The sequence below is a fragment of the Alligator sinensis genome, unplaced genomic scaffold, assembly GCF_000455745.1.
Source record: "Alligator sinensis unplaced genomic scaffold, ASM45574v1 scaffold254_1, whole genome shotgun sequence".
Taxonomy (NCBI): domain Eukaryota; kingdom Metazoa; phylum Chordata; order Crocodylia; family Alligatoridae; genus Alligator; species Alligator sinensis.
The window spans coordinates 3,392,541-3,409,484 of record NW_005841953.1 but is presented as its reverse complement, the minus strand read 5'-3'; the positions used below and the strand labels follow the sequence as shown (position 1 = coordinate 3,409,484).

General features: G+C 43.9%; 1 protein-coding gene across 1 annotated transcript in view; it reads right to left on the bottom strand.

Annotated features, from left to right (window-relative positions):
* The window catches only part of AMPH (amphiphysin), a gene marked incomplete at its 3' end in the record, with an annotated part of 180,530 nt that overhangs the window by 88,594 nt on the left and 74,992 nt on the right, over window positions 1–16,944 (bottom strand). Inside the window, exons 2-3 of the mRNA XM_025200043.1 lie at window positions 16,922–16,938; window positions 13,643–13,723 (exon numbers count right to left, since the gene is read on the bottom strand). Of these exons, the coding sequence (XP_025055828.1) occupies window positions 13,643–13,723; window positions 16,922–16,938 (98 nt within the window). The remainder of the gene's footprint in view (window positions 1–13,642; window positions 13,724–16,921; window positions 16,939–16,944) is intronic.

Here is a 16,944-nt window from a genome sequence, read left to right as displayed (position 1 = left end):
GAAAAAGTATTGGTTCCTTGGTTTTGCTGGCCAGGAGTTAAGCCTGGCAGTTTAAGCAGGGTTGAAACCTGGCAGTTTCTAATCCTGCCAGTTTGGGGCTGGGGTTGAGGTTTGCAACTTTCTGCTCCCAGTGGAGCAGTCACCCCAAACTACCGGCAGCCCAAGGCTAGAGGGTGGACCTGGTCTTTCCCCTTGTATTTTTTTATGGTCCTTTGCTCTAACCAAGTTGTGTGGTTGGACTGGTTGTATATATTAATCAACCTGGCTCCTTTTGGAGTTTTTCCTGCAGTTTCATTTTAGCAGGCCATTATAATCCAGCCCAAAAGCTTTGGGATGCATGCATCCTGTTTGGAGCCACAGTCACTGTCCGTACCCCCCATACAAACAGCTTCTTCGTGGGAGCATGCTACCATTCTTTGAAGAGCAATGAGGAGCCCCTTGCACCACAGAAGGACACATGCTCTCTGGCAGCTTCCCCTGGTGCAACACAGCCTACAGACTATGTCTTGTAATTAGTAGTTTCAAACTGCATTTGGTGTTTTTCTGTTTTCTGTAATAAATCTGTCTTTTGTGTTTACAAAGCTTGCAAGGAGGGGGGGTTGTTTATGTGGGACACCCTAGTCATTCATTTACTGGTTCCCAGGTGGTCTGGGTAGGTGCTCGAGCCAAGGAAAAATATGTTTGGTACTCCAAAATTGAACCTGGCCCTTGCTGCTGCCAACCGGTGCCTGACAGAAGGGTACACAAGAACTGTTCTCCGTGTGGACGTAGGAAGCAAATCCAAAGTGGAGCTACAGATGTCAAGTTTGCCATCAGCTTTCTTTCCTTCAGAGTGTGAACATAAGCCCTCAGGAAGTTTCGAAAATTCCTTTGAAAATGGCTAATTGAACTCTTTGTAAAGTATCCTTTGTTTATCCCCTCTCTGAACAAGAGGGAGAAGGACATGGTTTTCTTAATCATTTAATAAACTAGACATAGTCTACAAGGCAATTTACACACTGAGGGTCATGTGTAATATGTACTTAATATCTAAATTAGTAGTTCACAATCTATTTACTATAGTGGGACACACTTGCAGCTCTCAATGTATTATGTGGGCCACACCCACACAATTTACTTCCTTTGTATCCATTTAAAAATGTTTTAACAGGATGTCAGGTGGGCTTCAGCAGGGTGCTGACTGGGCTGCATGTGGCCCACAGCCCAAGAGCCATGGATCTAAAACAAATAAACCACCTCAGTTTGGTGACAACCAGGAGTAGTTATCCAACAGCTGCTTGACCCAACCCACAGTGCAAAATATTTATCAAATTGCAAGACAAACCTACAAAATGGCTAATCATTTATGCAGCTCCAAACCTAATAACAAAGTTGTGTCATTTCATAACTAATATGACTGGGACAGCAAGACAAGCTAAAGCATTTCCTTTATTGGTTGGCAGACATGCTTTATTGAAATGTTCAGTTATTTGTTGTAACACAAGGCTAAACTGCTATTCAAAGCTCTAATCTGCATACAGTTTTGGTAGAGTTTACTGATGTCTTCTAGGCTAAGTACAGACAGTCAAAAAGCCTGAGGCTGAATTGATTCAGCCTCTGCAAGTTAGTCTAAGTCAGTGGTTCCCAAACTTTTTTTTTGCTACAACCCTAAACTGGCCACCAACAGGACATCCCGACCCTACTGAGGACCCCCCCATGACCCTGATGTGGGTCACGCCCCAAGGTTGGGAACCAATGGTCTAAGCTACAAATATTGAACCAATAAGCAAACAAACAGATGTTCACTTATGATATAGGTAATGCAGCCACATGCCTGCAGTGGCTCAAGCCAGAAGCCAGGGGCCACTAGAGCACAGCTCTCTGGCACATAGACAGCATAGGCTGTTTTTTGCTTCCTCTTCTTGCTGCCCCTGAGGTCTCTAGGATTTGCCATCTACATTCACAGCAGTAGGACTCTGCCTGGTTGCTCATCATTTCCTCTTCCTGCTTCCAGGTGCCTCTGGGATTTGTGATCCACAGTCACAGCCAGCAGTAAATAAGCAGGATGGGGCAGCTCTGTACTTGGGGGAAGGAAAGTTTAACCCTCCTGTCATGACCCAAAAGGCATGATTGTGTGTGTGTGCTTCGGCACCAGAATTATCCCCGTCAAGTTGCAGAGCATTGCACGGGAGAGTTTCCTGTAGCAAGAGGAAACCCCGGTGCAGGGACCAGTTTCCCGCCTATCCAGAGGAGCGTGGCGGCCTGATCCACCGCCCACCTCTTCCCGTCTTCGAACGCAACTCTTATAAGACGTACTTACGAATTCTACTTTGGTGGCTCGTTCACCCAGAGCATCCGGAGCTCTGCACCGTGGAGCCTAGCAACCTCCATGAGACTGTCTGTGTTGTTTGTCTGTAACTGCAACTTAATCAAGCTTTCCAGCCTACACCACTGCCATCTCGGTGTAAGTAAACAATCTTTAAAACTACCACTACGCGTCCGTGCCTAATTCCAGCTCAACGGCCTTCCCTCTCCGCCCCCCCGTGCCCGGGCTGCTGGCCACAGCCCGCGTGCAGCGCGAAAAAGGGCTCGGATCGCTCCCGGCCCGCACACCTCCCTGGTCCCAGACTCCAGCAGGGATTTTCTTGGGGTGCCAATGAGCCAGCCAGCAGGGCCAGTGGGTGAACCAGTGAGCCAGCCCTTGCTGCTCCAGCTAGGAAGCAAAGGGGTGGAGCCAGCCCTGCTCTCTGGAGTAGACAGCACAGCACAGCCCAGGGCTACAAAATTCAGGGATGCTGGGGGACTCTGATTTAACCTGGCCAGTGGGTGAACCAGTGAGCCAGCCCTTGCTGCTCCAGCTAGGAAGCAAAGGGGTGGAGCCAGCCCTGCTCTCTGGAGTAGACAGCACAGCACAGCCCAGGGCTACAAAATTCAGGGATGCTGGGGGACTCTGATTTAACCTGGACCAGGAAGGGGTCTAGGACAGAAGTTGCATAAATCGGTTTGACCTAAATCAGTTAAGTCTGATACTACATTCAACCAGGTTTACTTTAAACCAATTTCAGCCATTTTGAAACGGGTTTATATGCACTGAACATCTGTTCTGTTATAGATTTAAACCAGTTTCTGATCACTTAAACCGGTTTATGTGTAACTTCTGTCCCTAGCCCTAGAGAGATTAGAGGAGTGAATTTAAAGGACTGTTACAGTAGGGCAAGCCTGAAGAACATCAAGGCTAGGGACAGACATTACACATAAATTGGTTTAAATGATCAGAAACTGGTTTAAATCTATAACAGAACAGATGTTCAGTGCATATAAACCAGCTTGAAAATAGCTGAAACCGGTTTGAGATAAACCTGGTTGAATGTAGTTATCAGACTTAACTGATTTGGCTCAAACTGGTTTATGCAATGTCTGTCCCACACCCCTTGCTGGTTTATGTTAAATTAGTCCCCCAGCATCCCAACATGCTCCCTGGGTTGGACGGGGCTCTCTGCTCCACTGCCCCTCCCCTCTGCTCCCTGGCTAGAGCTTGGCACAGACTTGCAGGCACAGCAGGATCTGTTGGCTTCCCCATGCCCACCTCTCCTCTCCCTTTCACCAATCGCTGCCTAAGCAGGGATTCCTTCCTCCTCTCTTCCACAGCAGGGAATGTAGCCAGCATGTGGTATGCTAGCTAATGCTGAGAGGTGTCTGCGTGAGTGTCTCTCTCCAGTTTCACTGGGATAAGCAGACAGAACAGTGACCACTTAGGGCTTTTGGAGCTAATCAACAGGTCATTCATTAAACTGTTTAAGAAGTTTGAAGTCATGTGGAGAGAGACTATTGCTTTGCTAATCAGGTGATAAAGACTGTTCTCAGCCTCCCCTCCCTCCAGCTTGCTCTCCTGTCAGTTTGCTGCTGACAGTATGATGAAGCAGGGAAGGAGATTGAAAAGCTCCATATCATCAACAGATGCACGCACTGCACACCCTCCCTTGCCTCACAGTGCCAGCCTGGGACTGGGGGCTGGCAACACTCCTGCCCTTTGAACAGGCAGCGGGAAAAAGCCTGTGACTGTGCAGGCAGACCTCCCTAACAAGAGAGTCCTGCCAGGGTCTGGCCACACCCCTTCAGCTCAGCTCCCTGCAGAAGGGAAGGGAGGGCTGCTGTAGCACCCCCTGGCTTCTAGCTTGAGCCAGTGCAGGCATGTGCCTAAATTTCCTCAGTCCAGAGAGAGTCTGTCCAGTTTCAAACCAGTTCAGCCTAGTCAGATTAGATTAACCTGTGAAGATTGAATCAATTCAGGCTTTTTGAATGTCTGTCCCTAGCCTAAGGGGTATAAATTCTATACATTGGTATGCACATGTTACCCGGGAGGTATTGCATGTGTATATCAAAGGTCAGAACTGTCCCAATCCTGCTTTAAATATAACTTTCATCCTCCCCTATCTCTGTCTAGGTTTTATATAGCTCTTATCACAATGGTATCAGCTTACTTCCCTAAACTGGGAAGTATCTTCATAAAGATGCATTATTTTGTCTTTCTCTTCTGTCTTGCAAAACAGCTGGATGATAAGGTGGTTTTACAATCGACTCTGATGGCACAGGAAGCCAGGAGCGTGTTTCCGATGTCTGGTCAAGTCACTGAGAAAGTTCTGTTCCCTGTATGCAAGAATCTCAGTCCCAAAATTGACAATTTCCATCAATCCAGTGATAGCCAGTAGATACCAAGGGAGGGTATAATCATACAGCAAAAGGAAACTTCTCAAATAACTAACAAATCCCAAAGCGGGCCTTCAAGATGAGAACCAAAGTCTTCCATTTGTCCATTTGATCCAATGCTTAAATGGGAGCCGGAAAATAAAGCATTGGGTATATAGAGATGGCCTTATGCCCTTTGTTGCTGAGTACACTCTTCCTTGTGTTTTGAACCAGCCATATAATTTTTGCATGATGGACATGCAGGAAATCATAACACTTATGTACTGGAAATTACAGTAATAAAAAATGTATGTATAGATCACTCTGGCTAAAGAACTTGGTAGGAGTAGCACAAGTTTCTTTGCCAATTATAGATTAAAAATGCTGTTTTTAACTACTACAGCTGTGAGATTATTGAGAAGTAGTGAGGATTCCTGTTCCATTTAGGATACTCTATACACTTTTGGTTGCCAACTTCAAACCTGTGGGAAGCCACTACTCAGCCCATTATCACTGAGCCCACATAGCCTGGCCAAATCAGGTAGGAGCAGCTTTGAAGCGTCCCCCACCCCTGGGACAGTGGGGAAACAGCAGCAGCAGGTGGGGAAGGAGGGGAGGGGATGTGCCTTTGAACAAGGAGGGAAAGGCAGGGGATTATTATCTGCTTTGAGGATTTTAGAAAGTCCCCAGAGGCTCCTGTCGTGCAGTGTACTGGCACCAGTGGGTGGCAGGAGGAGGAGGTTGTGGCAGGGGATTCAGCCACCCCTGCAGCATGGATGGCTGCTCCCACAGGCCCCTTTGCCAAATTGTGGATCTGCCCCTGCCTTCCTGTGCCTCAGAGGATGTAAAATATGTAAAGTAAGCCATCAAAGAAACAATCTTTGCTCTTTGAAGAAGAGCCTCTTCCTTGCCCTCCCCCCTTCCCAAATTCATAAACCAGCAACTGAAACACTTGACATTTTACTTAATTTTCATCCTGGCAACATTATGCCAGCTGCTGGCTTTGTAAAAGTAAATGGTAGACGTGCTATTTAGTTATTTATATGCTTATGTATTTCTAGCATTAGAAATGGAAATATAGCGGTCTCATAAATACTGATGGAGCAAATCGGGAACAAAAGTTAAATATGCATAGAGGATGTGAAACAGAATATTGATTTCTCATAAAAATAATGCCTGCATTATGCTTCATTAGAATATGCAGCGTGACAAGGGAATTGCTACTTAACTTCTAGCCAGCAAATAATAAATTCTTTACACAAAATGCATTTGCCTGAACATTAGAATAGAGGTAGAATTTGGGGCCAGATACCATTGGTCTCAAAAGATATTTTTGAGGGAGAAAAATACTCGTGATTTGACAATTGCTTCTTGTATGTTTGATTTAAAAACTAAGCACATCTACTTTTAGCTTATTCAGAAAAAAATGTTCCAAGCCCTGAGGAGCTGCTCTCTTGCAGTAACAGAGGATTGTTATATTTATAAGTCTATATGAGTCCAAAAAATTTATCTTGCAGGAGAAATTTCTCATGAGATGGTCCGTTTTCTTGTTTGCAAAGGAAATGAAATAAGATATGAATTTATTTTACATATAGTTAAAACTACACTCTCTAAAGCTCTGTACTACTATGCAAGAAATTCTGGTTCAGTACCAGAATCTAGCTCCTTCAGACTTGTACAGCCTGGAGATTGTGAAGGCAGGCATGCTGTGCGCCTGCATAGAAAAGATTGACTCATGTTATTCTACAGTGATTCATCAGCTCCAGGTTTGAAAATACAGAGACGGTTTTTATTAAATGGCCCTCAGTTGAGAGGTGGGTGGTGGTGCTGCATAAAACTTAGGGATCATAAATCAGATTCTCCCCTAGAAAAGTCATTTCAAGGTGTCTCTAGGTAGATCATACAAATGACTTTGACACATTGCCTGTCACGGTCAGAACAAGTCTGTTATCCACTGAAAGAACAGTGCCCCAAGACTTCCATGAATCATTGTTTTTCAGAATGTAGTTGCTCCTCTCACTCTGGTACCTATTCCCTGGATTGAACTGGGACATTAATGAATCCTCATTGATTATCCCCACAGAGCATCTGATATAAGGGTCATCCTGCTTGGTTTACTGACAGGATTTTTACTAACCTTAAAAATTAAAAATATCTGCTAGGATGAGACACAGAAGCTACAACAGAAATTATGGAAGAGGTACCATATGAACTCTTGACTACTGAAGTATGTTTGTATCCAAGAACAGACTCCAATAGGAGCCTATACACATACACAATAGGCTCCAATAAGAACTGAAAATTTGCTTCAGTGACAAAGCATGTGTTCCTTTCTGGGCATCTTCCCCTTATATTCAAGTTCTTCTGAGATAAGGCCAACAATTTCTTTCCAGGCCTATGGCTGATCCTTCTGGCACCACAGGTTTATGTTCATTATGAACTCAAGATAATTGAGGAACTCTAGGATTCTGCATTTCATCTCTCCTCCTTTATACACAGGCTGGGTCAGAAGAGAAATATGAATTTTCTTCTTCCTTAAACAAATACTGATAATATCGTGGAAGAAATTAGCCATTGCTTTTGAAAGCACATGGAAGAACTTAGGGGATCAGAATTTTTTTTGAATGGAGAGGAGGGAAGAACGCTGAATTTCTGACTACTGGGGAAAAGAGCCGCATTGACCTCTGTATTGACATTAGTTTGAATTTGAATTAATGTACACTTCTGGCCTTAAATAGAGACCAGATTATTTTCCCTTTTGTCACTCCATGGCCAAATGTGGGGAGGAGGTGGAAATGGCAAGCCACAACAGTAACTGGAAAACATAATCCGGATATTATGATGACCTATAGTGGCAGCTGACAACAGCCTGATAATATCCAAAACTTTTAGGTGGACCTGAAATCCCCGTCCTTAAATTACACCACGGGTATCCGTCCCAACTTGCAGCCTGTGAGCTCCCATCTGGTCACTATTCCTCCCACCATATTTTCTGCTGCATCCAGGATCTTTGGACTCCCCCTCTGTCCTCCAGCTTTGACCTCCTCCCCCTGCCTGTGGGGGTGAGCCAGCCTGCCAGGGCACTTAGAGAATTTTTGCAGCCCAGACAGCATGAGGCCATGCAGCCCCCAGACATTCGGAAGTTAGAAAGCCCTGAATGACATCTTCCTGAGGTTGGACATAAGGAAGATCTCTCTCAGTACGAGGGTGCTTAAGTATTGAAACAGGCTACCTAGAGACGTGGTGGAATTGCCATCTTTGGACATAGGTGTTGGCTTTTATTTTTGCCACGGTGGGCCTAAGATGATGGACATATGGAAAGTTCTATGCATTTCAGGTAACAGACCTCTTCCCAAGACAGGGCAGGGCTCTCGGGCCCCCATGTACTTGGCATCTCTGTCTTTGGATATTTTTCAGAGCAAGTTATTGACCAAGACGGTTTAGTTCGGGGCAATCCTGCCTTGAGTGGACTAGAGGGCCTCATAATCCCTTCCAACCCCACTATTTTATGATTCTATGAGGAGAAATATATTATTGTGACATTTTTAAGGAGATACCAAAGTCCTAAGCATAATTTCACTGTTTTTAGTACACTTTGAAAGAGCACATCTTCTCTCTTTGTTGTGTTTTATACACAAATGCACACTTTCATGCCCTATTTCTGATTTGGACTACTAGCCTTAAAGAGGAAAAACTTTAGGCACAAGTATGCCATAACCAGCACAGGTCTTTACTACATTGGTCTTCTTTGCTGCACTCTAAGGGTGAGCAGGGAACCAGGCACTGAGAATTATCTATTACCATTATACTCCATGAAGGCAAGCAGGAGAATTCAGTGATAAAATTATTCATTGTACTGTACTCTGTGAATATGATGAGACAAACATCAGAGATCCTACTTATTTGTTCTTCCTGTAGGAGTTTGTTCCCATAGGGGTGGGAGTGAAGAATGAAACTGGGATCAGAGACTGTTCCCAAAAAAACATGATCTTGTCCTCAAAATGACTGCATTTATTGTCCTTTCCCTCCATGAGCCTTTATGGGTTTCTTTGAAAGGTACCAGCCTATAGCTCACAGGTAGGGCACCAGGAAGTTCTCAGTTGCTCTGCAATAATCTCATAGCTGTAGTAGTTAAAAACACCATTTTTCTTCTATGATTGGCAAAGAAGCTTGTGCTATTCCTACTGTGGTCTGTAGCCAGGGTGATCTATACATTTTTTTTATTATTGTAATTTCCAGTACACAGGTGTTACAATTTCCAGCATGAACCTCACGTAAAAATTATACTGCTAGTTCAGAACACAAGGAGGTGTGCGCTCAGCAACAAAGGGCATACAATCATCTCTATATATACAATGTTTTATTTTCCAGCTCCAGTTTGAGCATTGAATCAAATGGAAGACTTCGGTTCTCACCTTCAAGGCCCACTGACGGATTTGTTAGTTATCTGAGAAGTTGCCTCTTGCTGTATGATTATACCACCCCAGGTATCTACTGGTTATCACTGGATTGATGGAAATTGTCAATTTTGGGACTGAGATTCTTGCTTACAGGGAACAGAATTTTCTCAGCGACTAGCCTGGGAGGCCACAGTTTCACATGGAAAGATAAAGGTTTAAAAGTGGAAGAAGGGGAAAGGAGATGTTCCACAAAGTCCTTTTCTACATACTTGGATTCTGGCAGTGTCCACCATATGGCCAGTACTTCCATTCATGACCCACAGAAGAACAGAGGAAGCAGGGAGTTCTGCAATCAGGAACGTGGCTCCTGAGGCAGGTTCTGGAATTGAGATGCGATGAGTGCATGCCAGACAGATGTGAGGGCTGCTTACCCTGGAGCCAAATTTTCTAATCCCACTTGGCTTATTTCTTGCCAGAAGGTAAGTGAGGCAGCACTGCCAAGGCTATTATTGAGGAGTATGGGAACTGCTTCTGCCCAGAGAGCCAGCTAGACTCCCCAAGGTGCCCCAGCAGGATCGTCGATAACAAAGGCCCACAGGAAACACAGACCCATTCTTTTTCCAGGCTACAATCTCTCCCCAAATCAAATGCAGCCTAGGGAAACAGCTGAATGCAAGACAGACTCATAAGGCAAGTCAGCATAGGTGACTGGTAGGGTGTGCACATGACCCCTCTGATGGGGCTGGTACCCCCCCAACAGCCGACACTGATGCTGTTGATAGGGCTAGTGCCCCCCTGACAGGGTCGGTGGCTTCTGCAAGTGCCCCCCCCCAGATTCAGGAGGCACCAGTTACTCATGCAAGTCAGACACTGGAAATAAAGTTGGTAGTTTTCCTCATTGCAGGGAGGTCTGGCTGAGCCATCTGCCACTGTGGGGTATTCCCTGCTAGCGACAAACTGGCTTTGTTCTACTGCCAAACAGCAGTGCCCACTCGAAACACTCTGTGTGCCATAGCACAATGAAGAATTGCCCAGTAATGCAACAATAGAAAACATCAGCATGTCCCCCAAGCTATATGTTACCTCTCCAGTCTCAGCTTTAATTTTTATTTTTAAAAATCCTCTTCAGTTGCAGAGGTAACCTTGCAAAGGTGAACCAAGTGTAAACTGATGCAGTGATGTCTGTGTGAATCTGCAGAGAACAACAGCTCTGAAAGGTGTTAATCAGAATTTTAATTTAGACCCATAACGGCACTATTTAAATCTCAACATCATTAACCATTTCACTGCTGATCAAAGCAAGGACAAAACAAGAGGAAGGATATTTGAAAGTATATATAAACTACCAAGCAATGGCTCCTTTTGGTGCAAAAGGAAAGGGTTTCAACTTGCCATCATTTTTCTTTTCCCATAAAAAGTGTTCAAGTCTAGCAGAGCCTGTGGGTATCTCTCAATCTTACTACAGGACAGTGGGACCCAGCAGAACCCAGAGAGCAAACATAAGCATATCTTAAACATTGGTACTATCTTGTGGAAATAGCATCTCATTTTAGGCACCTCCAGATTACACAACACATTTCATATATGCAACTAAGAGAAGAGGTTCTGCAGAGGTCATGGCTGTTCATCACTGCCAGTCTATCTATCAAAGACAGAGAAAATACAACATGAATAGGAAGATCAATTTCATCTTCAGTGACTTGGATGTAGGGGTACAAAGCACTCTGTTCAAATTCGCAGTTGACTCTAAGATGTGGGGAAAAGTGGGCACGCTAGAAGGGAGGAATAGGCTGCAATCAGACCTTGGCAGGTTACAGTGGTGGGCGGATGAGAACAGGATGGGTTTCAACACTGACAAGTGCAAGGTGCTGCACCTGGGGAGGAAGAACCAGCAGCAGACCTACAGGCTGGGGAACTCCCTTCTTGTCAGTGCAGAGGCAGAAAAGGATCTTGGAGTCATTATTGATGCCAAAATAAACATGGGCCGACAGTGTGGTGACGTGGTCAGGAAGGCCAACTGTACTCTGTCATGAATCCACAGATGCATCTCAGGCAGGTCCAAGGAAGTGATCCTCCCCCTCTTTGCAAAACTGGTCAGGCTGCAGTTGGAGTACTGCGTCCAGTTCTGGACACCGCACTTCAGGAGGGATGTGGACAACATCGAGAGGGTCCAGAAGAGGGCCACCCGCATGATCAGGGGTCAGCAGGGCAGGCCCTACGAGGAGAGGCTATGGGACCTGAACCTGTTCAGCCTCCACAAAAAAAGGCTGAGGGGGGATCTAGTGGCCTGTTACAAACTAGTCAGAGGGGACCAGCAGGCATTGGGGGAGTCCCTGTTCCCCTGAGCACTACCAGGAGTGATAAGAAATAATGGTCACAAGTTGGCAGAGGGTAGATTCAGGCTTGATATCAGGAGGCACTACTTCACTGTCGGGGCAGCTAGGATCTGGAACCAACTTCCAAGCAAGGTGATGCTGGCTCCTACTCTGGGGGTCTTTAACAGGAGGCTGGACAAACACCTTGCTGGGGTCGTTTGACCCCAGTACTCGTTCCTGCCACGGCAGGGGGTTGGACTTGATCTGCTCAGGTTCCTTCCGACCCTACCCACTATGAAACTATCTTTAGACCTTAAGCAAGACATCCAAATGAAAGACGCCATTACAGATAATTCTTTAAAAAATTCTTGAGGGACAATTTTGCTGAAATGGGAGGTTCTCTCTCTTCATCTCACTCTCTTACTAGGGACACTTGGCTGAAAATAACATAAGCAACCCAATGTCAAGTAAACATACCCCTTAAAACTGTGGAAAAAAGGAAAGAAAGAGGGGGGGGGGGAGAAAAAAAAAGGAGATTTCTGCATGTCTGAATGTTTCTCCCTCTTTCTTGGCCTCAGTGGTTTAAGATATCACTGTCTCCCTCTAGGATTCAGGAAGGCAAGGGAAACCCAACTCTAGTACTCCCCACCCCTATAGTTCACTTTTCTGACTTATGAGAGAGAGAAAATGTGAACAGACACAGAAAGTAGACTTAGATGTGTCTTAGGATCATAGGAAAGTAGGGCTGGAAGGGATGTTGTTATAAGTTCATCTACTCCAGCTCCCTGCTCAAGGCAGTATCATCCCTGACTAAACCATCCCAGCCAAGTGTCTGTCCAACCTGCTCTTGAAAACTTCCAAGGATGGAGATCCCACAGTTTCTCTAGGTAGCCTGGTCCAAAGCTTGACTACGCTCATAGTCAGAAAGTTACTCCTAATCTCCAACCTACACTTCCCCTGCTGACGTGACCAGTTCAGGAGGTTAATTAAACAATAGGTTTTTTTCCTTTCATTCATTTTCGTTTATATGTAAAACACACTGGATAAATAAGATAGATATTTTGTATCCAGAGTTCATTCAGGAAGAGATTCAAGAAAGGAAATAAGGTCCTGGGCCTGCGTTATTTAAATACAAATTACAAATAAAAATAACCATATGCATAGGAAAGAACAGAAAGAACTAAAAAAAAAAAGGGAGACCTCAATTCATGTTTGTACTACAAAAGTCGTGCTGGTATTAATCTACTGTATTTGTTCAAATACATGACGACATTTTTTTCCTCCAATCAGCATGGGGGAAAAAAGCCTCTCATCTTACATTTGCATACAAGGAAGCCTCATTAAATACATTGTCTATCGTTAAACTGCTGCCAAAAGTAGCATGTGCTCAGTAATAGAAATGAGCTATGAAGTTGATTAAATGCAGCTAAAACTGAGCATGACTATAAAAAACTTGTCACATATTGGGCAAATGTGGATGGGAACCAACCACAAGGATAATGTAGTGCAGCCCATTTGAATAAGACATGGTAGTGCCCATTGCCTACAGTCCCTCTCCATGCTGACTCTTTTTCAAGTCATAGTGAGCCAATACACTACATACATTTCGACCACTTCTTCACTCCCACAGCTGAGCAGCGCCTTTCTTTCTCATTTTCAATTATTCCTGTTTCTTCACCAGTCTTAAATATCTGGCAAACATAATCAAACAGCCTGTCACAGATGATTAGTGTGGCCCAGCCCACCATAAACATTTTTAGGACAGTAAGCGTTGTGAGTAAACGGACATCCTGGCACCTTATAGTAAAAAAAAAGTGCTATGACCAAAGGTAATCACAGTTTATAACACCTTAAAATGGGAGAACTTCTGTTACTTATTGTGTGCCATGGGAAATCCTCTTTACAGGATTCCCACAGTGGCATATCCGGCTTCTGCACCCCAACTCAGGTTATGCACCTGTAAGTAGAGCAACCTGCTTACAGATGCATGCCGCAAATCAGGGCCGTTGTCCTGCAAGATCAGGCCCCTCAAGCCCCAGCAGTGGCAGGGGCTTGATCTTGCAGGACAACAGGCACAACAGCTATGGCGACATCCATAGATGCTAATGAAGCGGATCAAGATGTGCTGGGGTATATTCCAGTACAGCTGATTCCGCTCCAAAGACAACATCTGTTGATAGCCTTTGTTTGACCTGCTACCCTACATTTTCTTCACCCGATTTTTTTTGAGATACAATTAGACAAATCAAAAAAGAAACTAACCTCTTGCCGTTTGAAGTTTTGAACATATTCCTCAAACTGTTCATCTTTTGTTTCATCCGCTTTCCCTAGCTTTTGTAGCACCTAAATTGGAAAAAAAAAGAAGGAATAATTGTATCATGTCTTGTGAGAAGAATATTTACAGTCATAACAGAACAATATCATCCCTTTAACTGCCTCTTCTCTTAGCAGAGCAGCTGTTACACTTTAATGGCATTTCACTTTTTAGATACGGTATTCATTACAATATGTAATTTGTCTTCAAAGTACATACATGATGCTACTTTGGCAAAATAATAAAGGAAGATTACACACACACAAAAGGCAACATTTTTTGTGCGTAGGTGGGAGTGTATGTGCATACATAGAATGTGTAGAGTTTCTGCTCCTTTCTTACTGAATGGAGTTTTCCTTCCTTTCTGACAGTGAAACATCCCAAAGACTCAATTCAAGAAAAGTTTTTGCCAAACTAGTAATGTATCATATGTAAACGTTATCCTAATGTTGCTTGTATGGCTCTGAGCATAAAGTAGTACAATGTGAGTGAAAATACCTAAATTTGAAAAAAAATTATGGTTTATATAATAATTATTTAAAATTGTATTAAAATTAGTATTAATTTTCATATACATTCAGAATCCTTTACCTTGGATGGTAAATGTAAAATGATATATTTGCAGTAGGGCTCTTAAATATGATTCTGATACACTCTTCAGCTAGGATAGCCTACATATTCTCTACCATTAAATCCCTTTCACTAGCATGGAGTTTAACATTCCAAACTTCTGAGAACCTGCAAGTCACCACCAACTTAATTTTCAAATCAACCCCACACAACAACCACACCATTTTTCCATCCCCCAGAATTTCTATTACTTGTATATGAGGGCTGCAATCCTGCCTCCACTGAAGCCAAAACTCCAGCTGACTTCATTAGAGCCCATATTTTTTTAAGCTACATCATTGTTGGCTCTAAATCTTCCTATGTTTCCCACATCAGAGGAGAACAAAAGGCAGAGATTAGGCAAAAATTAAAAAAGAGCAGTTAATTAATACCCTGCAACAACACGTTCTCTGCTCAAAATAAATACTGTACATGCCTAATCTAGTTTGAGAATGCCTAATCTCTCTCATCTCCAGTAATCAGGCAGTGGATTGAGTGAGAGCTACAAAAGGTAGACAAGCAAAGGAGAACCATAACAGTTGTGCTAATGATGTTAGAGATGACTACAACAGGACATGGATATTATTAATGTGCTTACTATGGGAAACTTTAAAATGTTTTTCATATATCCATTAGAGGCAGATGCTTAAAAGAGTTCCCTTTGGTATGTTTTAGAATTCTTAAATCTTAGTTTATTTCAATATTTTCTTTTTTTTAAAAAAAAGTGTTGTGACTGATTTAAATCTCTTACCTACTTTTCTGTGGGTACCAACTTTATACTATTTATCAAAAGAAAATAGTGAGGTAAAAACTACTATTGTCCCCATTTTACAGATGGGTAAACAGAGAGAGACAGTGAGCAAGAGAGCGAAAAATGTATTGATTTCCCTTAAATCACACAGGATATATTATGCACAACAGAAAACTGAATCTGAGTTTTGCAAGTCACAGCTTTAACCAGTGAACCAGGCATCCTCTCAACTCTAGTACTTCCAAGATTTCATGAAAACAAGTGATATTTCACACAAACTAGAGAGCGTGAAGGACTGCCCCTGTGCAAGCATATTTGGAAACTTATGGGGAAAAAAATCATTCAACATGTTCAAAAATTCTTACACAGGGTTTAAGATCCTAAAGGGTCATTACCCCATCTAGTGTTACCCTATATATAAATACAGGCCTTGAGATATTATTTAGTTAGCCCTATATTACCAATCATTTGTGGGCAACTGAAGTGTAACTCGGGATCCAGGAAAGAACATCATTTAGGAACGGTACATTTTCTTAACCAGTAGTAACCAAATAGGACTACAAACCAGAGCAATAAATCAAAGTCATGTGAATATGAATAGTTAGCAGGTGAGTTAGAGACAGAGTTACTTGCAATAAAAGTAATAATCAAGATAAGCAATGTTATGATTATAAATGGACTTGCCTTTGTAAGGAACAATGAATATTTAAATTAGATTGTTCCTTCCAAAAGGAAAGTGTTATAAATGATAGAAAAACTTAAGTACATCCAAATAAAATGCAACGGTAATAAGAAGGGAGATGCCAGGTTTATTGTCAATCCATGCAAATGTAATCATAATAGAGTGTAAAAATGCCTAGATTAGTATCGGGCCATTCAAACCATAAAAGCAACCACTGTACAAGTATATTGGTTAGCTCTGAGCACAAGTTTGAAATAAATCCCAACAGCAGTATAGAGAGCTATTAATATGGGTCTCTTTGTAAATTGAAAAGACAAGACTGCTGTATGACACTGGAAATAAACAAACAATAAGAACATCTCAAAATAGACTATGGATCTTAGTGCAATATCATCTTGAGAAAAACATACAAAATGATTAGCGATTGCCCTGTCACGGCAGGGTCCTTCAGGAGGGCCGTGATCTCCTTACGGCCCCCCTCACCGTGCCAAGTCGACCCAAGGGCACCCTCAAATTCTCGCCCGCCATGTCTTTGATGGTTAGATAAAGTTGGCCATTGCCAACTTGCCAGTCTGGCAATGCCGCCTGACTCTCGGGCCCACCGCACTGCTGCCCCCTTCTCCCAGGGCCACCGCGCCACTACCCCCTCTCACAGGGGCAACTACAGCACTCTACCCTGCTCCGGGGTTTGTCGCAGCACTAGCCATTCTTCAGAAGCTCACCGCACCTGCACTGGGCTTCCTAATAATATTGCCCCCTCTCTAGGGCTTGCTGTGCCCGTCCTGGGCTTCCTAATAACATTGCCCCCCTTTCTGGGGCTCGTCATGCCCGCGCTGGGGCTTCTCAAAGCCGCCCCTCTCTGGGGCTGGGGTCTACGCCCCGCAAGCTGCGCCCTCACTGGCGCTCCGCCTTCACTGGCACTGGGGCTCCCATACCACTGGGGTTCCCCCTGAGAATACCGCACCCTCACTGGCGCTAGGGCCCCACCCCCTGTGGGTCCCTATGAGGACACTGCGCCCTCCTCAGGCACTAGGGCCCCCCACCCCTCTGGGGGTCCCTACGAGGCCTCCTCCAACCCCTATAGCCTCACCCAAACCACCGGTGTAGTATCAAAGCCAAACAAACTCGAGCCTCCTGGCTATAACTCAAACATAAAGCCTCCTGACAGAACCATGGTGCTCAAACCTCTCCGAGCTGCCATCCTTCAC